This window comes from Lactuca saligna, chromosome 6, assembly GCF_052625555.1.
Source record: "Lactuca saligna cultivar CGN05327 chromosome 6, ASM5262555v1, whole genome shotgun sequence".
In the NCBI taxonomy this organism is placed as follows: Eukaryota; Viridiplantae; Streptophyta; class Magnoliopsida; order Asterales; family Asteraceae; genus Lactuca; species Lactuca saligna.
The window spans coordinates 149,094,300-149,107,039 of NC_136422.1; the positions used below are offsets into that span (position 1 = coordinate 149,094,300).

At 32.2% G+C, this 12,740-nt stretch overlaps 1 protein-coding gene across 1 annotated transcript; it reads right to left on the minus strand.

The window, feature by feature from the left end:
- Positions 1 to 4,847: 4,847 nt before the first annotated feature.
- On the minus strand, positions 4,848 to 12,460 carry LOC145003001 (uncharacterized). The gene is made up of 15 exons (XM_078962168.1): positions 12,396 to 12,460; positions 11,293 to 11,403; positions 11,155 to 11,195; positions 9,314 to 9,451; positions 9,157 to 9,215; positions 8,959 to 9,055; positions 8,780 to 8,857; positions 7,926 to 7,945; positions 7,581 to 7,800; positions 7,093 to 7,250; positions 6,966 to 6,977; positions 6,446 to 6,822; positions 6,173 to 6,336; positions 5,706 to 5,903; positions 4,848 to 5,578 (listed from the first exon to the last, which is right to left on the minus strand). The coding sequence occupies exons 1-15, from the start codon at positions 12,458 to 12,460 to the stop codon at positions 4,848 to 4,850; spliced, it is 2,469 nt and encodes an 822-aa protein (XP_078818294.1).
- Positions 12,461 to 12,740: the final 280 nt, after the last annotated feature.

Below are 12,740 nucleotides of genomic sequence, written 5' to 3' on the forward strand. Positions count from 1 at the left end.
TCCTAGGAAACTGGAAACCACCTTGAAGAACACATCTATTTCTTAATGGCATGTAAGACTGGAGTTTGCAGAAAATATGATTTCTCTGCTACAAAAGCTCAATGATAATGGCAATCGTGAGGTACATTGCGTTATGTTTCGAATACAAATCAGATTGTTGCACGGATTTGATTGATAGAAATCCAATCTTCCTTTCCAAATGCCCCCCAAGACAATCAATAGAGAAATGGATGCATGTCATGCTGATGTCAATTTCCAAATTCCTGCTACCCAATGCTTTTGAACTACAACGAAAGGAAGAAAAAAAATGTTATAGAAGATATGAAGAAAAAGACAAAAAGAAAGAATGTAAGCAACGATCATGCTTAGTAAACTTTGTGACAAAGGAGCATAAACAGAAGAGACAACTACAAAGCAACATAAGTATATGTGTGTTCAAGAAACATCATATAATGTTCAAATTTATACTTTCATGGTTGTAGGGATGATTATAGTGTGTCATTATGGAACGGGGGTGTGCAGCGTAGCTTGTGATAATGTTGCTGCCGAAACCTGAAATCTGATATTCACTCAGTTTTTGTTATTGAATGTTGATGAAGGGAATGTATGAGAATCTCTTGCATGAACATATAATAAACTGCAGTAATAGGATCAGGAGTTCTATCTCTATCTTGGAGTGTGGCATAGCTTGGATGGGTTGCTGGTCTATTGTTAAAACAAACCCATCTGTTAAAACAACCCAGATGTTCTGTAAACAATAACATTTTCAACTTCGGAGATATGAAAAGAAACATTATTTCTTTCTTCTATGTGTTTGCTTATCTCTTAACTGTATTTGGAACTATTAAGTATATTAACCAAAACCAAGTACTTGTTTTTGTTTTTATACTTAGCACGAAAGAGAGGTCTTCATCGAATACATAGAGGCAGTAATGGTGTTGTAGGTTCTTCAACTGATAAGCACACATGAGACTGGGGTTGCCATTAAGATGATCAATGATGTTTTTAAACATGTTTATGAAGGATTTTGATCTTCACCAGCTTATTAGAGCAAATGATGATCTCACACCCGAATGGTTTGTCTGAACGTTTTGGATAGATTTTATAATTGTTTTTGGGAATTGGATGACCAAATTGGAAATAAAGTGAACGTATGTTGATATTTATTTCGATTTGTCCTTTCTAGTTGTGGAAGTTACTAGCATAAGCCTAGGAGACAAGTTTATGATTATGATATCGTTATTAATTAGTTATTGTATTTTTCATTTGGATTTTGTATAATATTTATATTTTTTTTACAATTACTTAAGCAGTGTGTCAGTTATTTTATAACAAATAATACAATCGTAACTTTTATCATTCAACAATTAGCATAATAATTCAAAGGTTCTAACCAAACAACATCTTAAAAATTCTAACCCTTTTAAAAATATCCTAAAAATTCAAACACTTTTAAAAAATCCAGTCCCTAAAAAAATATCAATCAAAAATAGAACAAAGATGCCAATGATGCCACCAAAATGCACAAACAACTTATCCTTCCCAACCGAGCAATAATGGTATACACTGAAGTTGGACCAACACATGTAGCCGACATGAAATGTTCTGCTGCATACGCCAAACCATAGAAGAGTAGAGTAGTAATGACTACATTCATGGAGTGAGGGTGCGTTTGGAAAGGAAATGGAGATCCCTGGGATTTTATTTCTGCAAAAACACATAAACTAGTGATAATAAAGCTAAATGGGGATGGAGGCATGATAAGAGCTTCTTCCCCCAATGTTCCCCAGTAATAGTTAATCCAGACGCGAGCCGGAGGTTTCAGGTGAGTAACGATGTGGGCGATACATTTGAACAAAAACACAATCACAAACTTGAATGTGATGTTGTTGGCTTCTACATGTAGGCCCATAGCTTCTTCGTCGACCGGATTATCCATGGTGGAAGGCATCAGCTCCGATGAAAGTTTTTGAAGAAGAAAGGCTTTTGCTTTGGGTTTGGGTTGTGAAGAAACTGATGCTTCGTTCCAAAAATTATTTATAGCGCGAATTTACGCATTTAAGTCAATGGCTTCCGATAGGGCAAGCACTTTTTTTTTGAAACGTCAAACTAACTAATCTACTCCTAAATAACCACTTATATCTCCACCAAAGGGCCAATGGCCTAGTGGTATGGAGTGGGCAAGCGCATCTAATGCCTAAAGACTTTAGTGTATACTTATCTTGAATTCGGTCGAAAATTTTAACAGATTGCAACAGACTTTTACAGTTTTACTTGACTGCACATCACCGACTTTCGTTTGGGACAAGTGAAATCAAAAGACTTGAGCTGAAGTACTATTATGAAGCGGTCTAAGAATCGAATTGCAATTTGAACTTGATAAGGGCACGGAAATTTTCTTTTACAAAGAAACTATTTATGAGACCTTTTGGTTCAATTAGTTCTGAATTTTGAGTCTGAAATATATTTGAATCCGAAAGCATTTGGATTTATTGTGTTTGATGGACAAAAAATAATATTGAATTTTTTTGTGATTTTGTGTTTGACTTGCAAATCTATAAAAAAACCTTAGATTTAATTTATGTAGAATGACCTAACTACTTTTTATTGTAATTTTTCTTGCTATCTCTTTCTTGTTTTATAAAAAATGTGAGAATTGCCATTTATTAAATTATATTATGTGTTAAGTTATATCTTTTGAACTCTTTTAATAACAATAAATGATACAAATAACCAATACATAATATTATAATACATATGCCATTAATAGTTGAAGTATCTTTTCCTTCTAAATCATAGAGCTATTTTTGGTTTTGAGATTTTATATGATAATTTTCTATGATTTTATTTGATGTTAGAATATACGTTCTATAACAAATTCTTAATATGATCATCTATTCAGACGGTGTTTGGGATTTCATTTTAAAGTTAAAAAAGATTTTTACACAAAAGAACTTATTAACTTATGAATGTGGAAAAAGAAGATTTTAAAAAATGTTTGGATTAACTTTTTAGTGACAAAAATCAATAAGTCAATAAATTAAAAAAATGTTTGGCTAACGTATTGACTTTTTCTTGTTTTTTATTCTAATAAGTCATAAATCATTCAAAGAAGTCACAAATTTTAACTTCTTCAAAACTTATTTTCAAATGGTAAATCAAAAGTTGTTTTAAAAGTCTTTATCAAATATTCAAACACTTTTTTTTTAACTTATTAAGTTTTCAAAAAGTCAATAAGTTAAAAAAAAAAAAGTTTTTAGATGAAATCTCAAGAAGCCTCTAATTGCACTAGAAGTTATTATTTCTAAAAGTATTTATTAAAAAACTACTTTCACTCAAGAAAGAGGTCCTCGTCTAAAAATATATCTTTTTGGTATTTCTCTTTAGTTGTTCATGTCTTGAATTCACAAAACATTATTTATTTCTAAAATATGTGCTCGATAACAGGCAAAAGAATTTATCCCATTTGAAAAATTAATAAAAAAAAACATGAAAAATTGAAGATGTATTAAGCGTAAAATGTAGCAACAAAGTTTAGTGACAATAAAAAAAATTCCGAAGGCTAATTTTGGCCTAATTAGGAATGATTTTTTTTTTATGGTCTTATATATTAAAGAAATGGACAGTTGTGGATCCATCAAATTTTGACCTAATTAGTTTCATTATCCATCAACCAAAGTGTCACGGACGGAATCTTTCATTCCAAGTCCTTCATATTCTTTTAGAATTCTTGAACCAAACAGTATCTTTTGATTTTTAAATGAAACTACATAATATATATATATATATATATATATATATATATATATATATATATATATATATATATAAATATATAAAAGGTTACAACCCATAGAAACCACGGTTAAAAAATTTAAAAACAAATTTATATTATTAATAACAGTTAAGTTTGTTTAGCGTTTTTGTATTGATTTTTTAAAATTAATATTAATATAAATTTGTAAAAAAGTATGTAAATTTAAATATATGTTAAAAAGAAACACAATCAATCATGGAAACCTAAATATCAAGATAACTAAAATGTATCTTTTAATAGTGAATGCTTTATGAAATGTAAGGGCAAATCATTATTTTATTATTTTTTTGATTTGAGTGAGCAATCAAGAAACACAATGTGCATCTATTAAAGCCTGAAAATCAAATATGGAAACAAATTCAATATTATGATTTGCAATGCTATATAAAAAATAAAATATTAAAATAATAAAAAATGTAATATAAAAAAACATAATTGTTTGAATTTAAAACTAAGAAGCATTTATAAATTCCTAAAAACTTCCTTATACACAACATTGGAAGTTTTGTTTGTAAGTCTACCATCCTTATCTAGCATTAACAATTTCAATCATTCTCTACTCTAAACTCTAGATAAGACAACATACAACTGTCCATGTGAAAAAATAGGATCTTTGAGATACAAACCAACCTTTGATAACGACTGCTCCTGACTTTTATTAATTGTCATTGCAAAACATACAGCCAATGGAAATTGTTTTCTTTGAAATTTGAAGGGAATTTTTTTTTTCAGATGGACTTAAAGACATTTTTGAAATAAAGGTTTGCTTTCCAATATTAGTTCCAAATATGATAATTGACTCAATAATACGCTTGTCCATATATTTCACTTGTAGTCTAGTGCCGTCACATAAGCCATTTTTCTGATCAATGTTTCTTAGTAACATAACTGGAACACCGACCTTTAAAATTAACTTGTCATTTAGCAAACCTGATACTTTATGACCATTTAAAATATCTAAGGAGTATAAATTGGGATCAAACTGATCATGAACAAACTCTGATTGGCAAAGACTATCTGAACTTAAATATTATATTTCGTCTCCGGGAAACAATGCTAACAAACGATCATTGATTTGTTGGACAACTTCATTTTTGGGAGCTAGCATAGCTCTTTCTTGAAAATAGCTCGTAACGTTGAATTTTTCCAAGATTGAAGGATATATAAACTCAATTAATGAACCTATAGGATCATGTGGATCATTAATGAGAATATCATCTGGAACATCAATAATCGCTTCGCCATCGTTTGAACCACCAACTTTTCCTTCTCCTATATCCAAAAGCCAGTTTGCAAAATTATGTATTTTTCGAATATCATATGGATCCCTTCCAACGGTTAGTCTCATGTTTATTGTTAATCTATGTACTTTGCATTGTTGCCGTATATATGAAGAACTTAAAGAAGCATTAACGATATTTTGTCTACTACCTCCTTGAACAACAGGTAGAATCTGTCTGAAGTCTCCTCCAAAAACAATCGCTTTCCCTCCAAATGGAATTTTTGAGTTGCTAGACTTATCAAACTTACATACATCTTTCAGAGCTCGATCTAAAGCTTCAAATGTATGCATGTGGACCATAGGTGCTTCATCCCAGATAATCAATGAGCTTTTTCTTACTAATCTGTCGAGTTCGCTATCAGTCGGTATCTTACAAACAGAATCCTCCGTAAGATTCAGCGGAATTATAAACCGATAGTGTGTTGTCCTACCTCCAGGCAATAGTAACGATGCAATACCACTTGAAGCAACATTTAAAACTATATCACCATTACATCTAATTGCTATAGATATTGTCTTCCAAAGAAAGGTTTTGCTTGTTCCACCATATCCATACACAAAACACACACATCCTTTCTTATCGTTGACTGTATGCATGAAACATACTATCAAACTCTTTCTTTAAAAGCGGTATGTCATAGTCTAGCTCCTTCGTGATAAGGCGATTTTTTGAAGAAGAAACTGTATCTGAATCAGGGTAAGACATTTGTTTATAACTTTTTAGACTGGTGTTGTTATGAAATAAAATCTGTTCGATCTCGAACAAAGTCATGTTTTTAAGTTGATCCTCATTGAGTGAAAAACCTGTAAAAAATGAACAATATGTCAAAAAGAATATAATATTAAACAGTTTAATGGTAATAAAAAAATTGTACCCTGCATATTGAAAATATGTAATATCCGTTTTTACAAATAAAGATAGAAAATTATAATACCTGGAGACTTTAATCTACGTTGTTGGTAGTAAAGAATATCATCCGACAAGTGTTGCCATGCATTTTCCCAAACAAACTATGGTCTAATGAAACGATTAGACATTAACATCGTAGCAAATAAGAAACACAGATAAGAACCAGTTCCTGAATGACTTGCTTCCTTAATTGCATCAACGTATTCTTTATCATCATGTAAGAGGCCCAAAGCATAACATGCATCTCGAAAAGTAGGAAATTCTTCACCATTTACAGTACGAATTTCATCAAATGATTTTGGACATTTCACTTTATTTATAAAGAATCTGTAAGAAGTAGACTTCGCCAAGTTTAGGTGAAACATAGTGAATCCTTCCTATTGAACGTCCAATTTTCTTTGGTTTCCACGACCTATCATTAGGTTTCCAAACAAACTTTATAGGAAATTCAACATATGTAAGTTTTCGTGCATCTTTATTAATTTTATTACATTCTATCCAAGATGTGAACATAGAAGTAGCAACTGAAGGTTGTTCAAGAACATCGTCAATATCATCATCTGCAGCATATATGACTTGTTGTTGATCATGAAGATGAAAAGGTAGTTGCATCACAGAAGGATATCGGTAATGAACATCATATTTAAATAGTCGCCATGATGCTTCACATGCAGATATGTATCTACAATCATAATAATCTTTTATTTCACCCACAACCTTTTCTTGATGAGAAGCAGTGTTGATCTCAACAGCAATTGTAGCTCTATCTGGACCTTTGTTTATATATTTAAACAGATACTTTATGGAAGATCCCTGATTGCACCATTCAACATTAATGTGTGCATGATATCTTTTTAACAGATATTTGTTATATGGAACAACATTTATGTTGTCTAACTTAACCCCTAATTTTTCGACATAATATCCATTGTTTCTTCTCATATATAAGGGATTACCATTGACATCACCTGAAGAATGATTACAGAATTGCTTTGGAAATTTTTTTGAACATTGCTTGTCAACCATGCATGGGCAATTCATATTTTCAACTCCACAAGGACCATGTATCATGAATTCACTTACAAGTGAATACAACTCTGGATCTTCATTGATATTTGGAATCTCATCAGAAACAATCGGATCAATATATTCAACAGTAGGCCGCTTGGAGTCAGCATGCATAAATAGACAAATATGGCTATGTGGCAAACCTCTTTTTTGGAATTCAATTGTATAGACCACTGCAAATTAATTTTACAAATAAGATATGATTTGTACTGGATGAAATATATTTGCAAATAATAAAAAATGTTAAGAAATGAAAAAATCATTATAAATTTTTTTTTTTTGTATTAAACAACAACTTTGAATACCTGCTTGAACGATGCCAAAAATTTTATTTTCCCGTATATCTTTAATAGAAGCATCAAGCTTTATTTTGAATTACCTACATAAGATATCAGGTCTATCTTCTGGATGCAGTGAAGTGTTATGAAGAAACCTTTTAACTTTAGGCCATTTTGGATTACATGTAAAGGTTATGAAGAAATTAGGATATTCAAACCATTTACATAAGGTCATAGCGTCAAGGTAGTTTTGCATCAGATAACGTGCACCGCCAATGAATGAAGAAGGTAAGATAACACGTTGTCCGACGTTGGATATATCTTTATTCCCGAGGTCTTGTTGATTACGGAAATTCTCATAAGACTCGCATCTAAGAATTTGTTGTTTGCTCCTTATGAAATGTAATCTCTCGCTTTCGATCATAGTATAAGCATCTACCAAAAACTGTTGGAACAACCTTTTTCAATTAATAATTAGTGAAAAATATTGATCCATGTCCTGTATTCTATAAGAAAAAAATTCTCTCATTGTATAGTTGGGCCGCTTGTTGTTGCTTGAAGGTGTAATACCTCAATGTGGTATGTCAACCCTGTAACCATCATCACCATATAGAAACAGTAGTGGATACTGAAGAGGAGAGTAGGATGGATGTAATTCACTAATACGCCGTAGAGAACCAGATGAAGTTTGAACAAAAATATCTCTATTATCAATTGAATCACCAATATCTCCAACAATTAAAGAGGCAACCTTAGAAGCAGATGGTAGGTTCTATGTCCTTCCATCTTGGTCCCTTCTTCCAATAATTCTCAATTTGATATCAACATGAGGGTTTTCATGAAAACAATCTCTAACCATTCTATAAGACTAAACCAAGACATTATTTGAATCTAACATCAACTTCAAATTTTGTATAATATTATTATCAAGAACAGAAGAATTTGATGTAGATCGTTGATTTTCTCCACTACAAGTAAGATGAACATATAAACATAAGATAAATAAAGAAATTAATGTTGATGAATAATATATCTATTAATGTGATAATTGTGAAAAGTGTACCCCAAAACATGTTCGTCTATTTGCGATCTCATTATCAGTATCGTATATGTACAGCTGAGAGAATTTTGGTTTAAATCCCTATTCTGGTAAAAGGCTTCCGATACTATGATAATTTTGACTGCTAAGTCGGAAAATGTATGGAGCATTTCCTCTATTGATTGAGGAATCAATCTTGCCACCCATTGACGTAAAAGAAAACATAAAATTGTAAGAACGAATGTTCTTCATGAACTGTTTGCTTTTAGAATCTCTAGATCTAAAAAAAATTTCATAACTTGGAGGTGCATTCTTTAACTCTGGTAGTTCAACTTTGTCATAAGCACAACATAGAGAATAATTTTCATTCTCCTTTTTTTTTTACATCTGACAGCTTCATCTTTCCATAATTTTGCAAAACATGTTTGGCATACAACAATCTGATCACCATGATCCAAATAATCTGTCAATTAAGGTTGACAAAAAAAAGTTAATCATGTAAGTTTTTATAATTGATAACGATTGAATGAACTAATGTAAATCTTATATTTGTAAATAAATTACCTTTTGATATACCTTGGTATATGTTTTGATTATTTTGGCAATCGTTGTTGTCTTGATCGAATCTCAGACCAATTATTGGAATAGGAGATACATTTGCCTTTTTTTCAAACTTTTATGATTTGGGTTAGTTAACATGATTGAAGATGATCTTGATGTTATTGTATATGATTTTTCTGATGTGTCACCGTTCGAAAATACAGAGTATTGTCTAATATTTGGTAGCAGTGATTGAAAACTGTTATTGGACATATCCATCGCTAGGGAAAAAAGATTGAATATATGCATCGTTAAATATGATAGAATAATAATATAATATTATATATTATAAAATCAAATGGTAAAATAAATGAGTTACCATTGGAAATGTTAGATAACGTAGTTCGAACATTTAAATGTGAAGGAGGAGTTTGTAGAATTGATTGTTTTGACATATTTGCACTTGATTTAGATGTAGATATGTTTTTATTTTGATGTATAACTCCTTTGAATTTACCTGAAAAAAGTAAATGTTTATGAAAAATGCATAAATATTTAATAATTTTTTTAATTTCCTTTGAATATGAATATTAATAAAGAGATGATATAAAAAACGATGAAGTAATAACTTTTGCTTTATATTTTTAAGGAAACCTTAAAAGTTTAAAAGCAATCAAGTATGTTACCATTTGAGTCCAATCTGATGTTTGGTAACGGTGTTTGAAAAATATTATTAGAAATATCCATGACTGAGAAAAGAAAATTGAAGGTATACATTATTAAATATGATACAATAACAATATATATTATACAAGCCCTATTTTGTTGATGATTAAGGGACGTAATCATCCTAATGGGAGACAATTGTAACACCCATAGATTCGGACTAGTCATAATAGCATTAAAAATGACTTTTTGAATAAAAGATTATTTAGGATAAATAACCAAAGTTATAGTATATATGACAAGGATTTCGTACATATAGAGAACATTCAAATCTGACCTCGTAAGAACAAGTTGTGATTTTTCTAACATGTCAGTGGAACAGTATACGACTTAGAAACCGAAATTGAAATCGGTTGGTTATTGGGATAAACAATTTAAACGAGAGTCGAAGATCTCGTCAACAACTACTTGTCAATATAAAGACGGTCAAGAACGGATACCATATGAGAGAGTTATGAATTTTTCAAAGATGTTAACAGTCTAAGTCTGTTAAAAATATAACTTTAAAATAAAGTGACGGAGTCTAAACTAAAGTTGTAGATCTCGTAGATAGCTACGTGTAGATATAAAACCAATAAAAAACGGAGCTTGTAAGGAAAAGATTTGAATTTTCTAAGAAAAAAGAAATCTTTGCGTGCAATCGGGTGCACAGACAGAGGGCGTGGTGCACCCTAACTCACCATCCAAATCATGACACATGGCACCACGCAGAAAAAGACATGTCAGCACCTTTCAACTAGATACACAACGCGCAACTGATCTGTGCACGGCATGCCCCTGATTCAGCCTATACAAACCTACAAAATCTACTCATTTTCTCACTCACCTTCCACACGATTCTATTTGGATCTCTCTCCAACCTTTATCCCTTTACTCTCAAGCTTTAGATCGCATGACTCTCGACTTGATAGAGGATGTCACAGAAAGGGGCGAGGCTTTAGCACAGGTCGCTGTTGAGAATGTCTCAAAAGAGGGTCTAAGACTACTGAGGGACCAATGAGTTTTGTCAGTGTCATCAACTGGATGAGCTATAACAACTAACTGATCACATATGTATTTAAACTTCCGACTAAATTTTCCAACAAAAGTGTTACCTTTGTGTAATTGTCCAAGAGAGTCACAAAGGGGGCCTAAAATGACCTCGGCCACTATAGTGGCCTTCATAGTACCTTTCAGATTTTCCACGATTTGAAGTGGAACCACCACGACAAGCATTAGGGAATGATGTGCTTGGGAAGTGAAGGAAACAACAACAGGAGTAGCAGTACCATGCATAGAGGTTAGAAAAATATCATGACTCTCGACTTGATAGAGGAGGTCACAAAAAGGGGCGAGGCTTTAGCACAATTTGTTGTTGAGAATGTCGCAAAAGAGGGTCCAAGACTACAAAGGAACCAATGAGTTTCATCAATGGCATCAACTGGATGACTTATAATAGCAAACTGATCACATACGTATTTAAACTTCCAACTAATTTTGCAACAAAAGTGTTACCTTTGGGTAATTGTCGAAGAGAATCACGAAGTTGTATCGTCCTAATTTTTCAAAACAAAACTTTTCAATTTTTAGTTTAGTAAAAAGGAATTTATTTTCATAAAGCATCATCACAAAACCATTGTTCCAAGAATTTACATTCCAAAATTAAAGTATAAAAACATAAATACAAAATCACGAGACACAAGACACGAAGTTGCTGAAGTGTGTATATTCATGCATTCGCCTTCCCAAGAACATCTACAGCACCTGAAACATGTAAATCCACAATTATAAGCCAAAACTTAGTAAGTTCCCCAAATACTCGCACAACAATACACATACAATGCATGCACACTATGTCCTTCAACATATGGTTGGTCCACCTTCTGAGCCTACAGGATTTAGCTGGACCGCTCCCTTTGGGCCTAAAATACTAACTGGACAGTCCAGGTATCTTGGCCTTTAACACACAGATGGACCACGCTCATCCCTCCCATAATATGTCGAAATATAAAATTACAAATAATAACCAAAAAATAGTCACTAACAATTATTAACAAATCTACATGTCTAACAGATCACTACAACATACCAACATCCTATCATATAGACAATCTATACTGTAGTACAAAGTATAGTGAGAAAAATTACCTCACAAACGAAGCAAACATACCTACATCTCGTCACATGTAAATACAAGTACAATACCCTCCTGGACATTAAATACGAGTCAAACCTCAATCTATGACCTAAAACCCTAAGTTTGACCTAAATTCAAACTTAGCCAAAAGTCAACGATTAAAGTCAACAGTCAAGTCACCATGTCGTGGTAATACATGATAAAATAGTTGTGGGACTCAGCATCACTACGTCATGGTGAGGACTTTGTTGATCCGTGGTAATGTCCATTATAGTATACTTATTAATATCTTAACCCTTATTTTCGTAGCTCTAAAGATGTAGATCAGTTTCGACCATGCATGGATAAGGTTTCAAATTTTATCCATTTCCAAATCTCTAGTAGCCTAGATCTTAAGCCCTAGCACAAAAGGGACCAAAATGACATAAGAGATTTATGCATAGCTGATTATTAAGCAAGCTTCCAACTTTATGGGACCCAAAGGTCCATAAATTACTTTGATTTCCAACCAAGGCCATAGAGTTGCTTGAAACTCCAAGGATTCACTTCCAACAACAAAAAAAAGGGACTCTAAAATATAAGAAGTAAGATATAAGGTAAAAAGGTATGAAATTTATACCTTCTAGATCTTAAGAATTCTTGTAGAATTAGCTCTTCAACAACAACATCTCCAACATCTAACATTGATTACCTTATTCTTCTTCTAAGAGCCTTGAAAAGACATGAACACATACTAAAACACCAAGAACGCACACACACATACTAGGGTTTCTCTTATGGGGTGGAGGTTGAAGTTGAGAGCAAACCCATATCACAAGGTTGCTTAAATATGGCATAAGGCCTGGGACATAGGGTTTTGCACCCGGTCATCACCGCATTGTGGCCAATACATGATCATGTCATGGTTAAATAAAACATGCATGATTGTGTCGTGGTAATTCTCAATCACCACACTGTGTTTAGT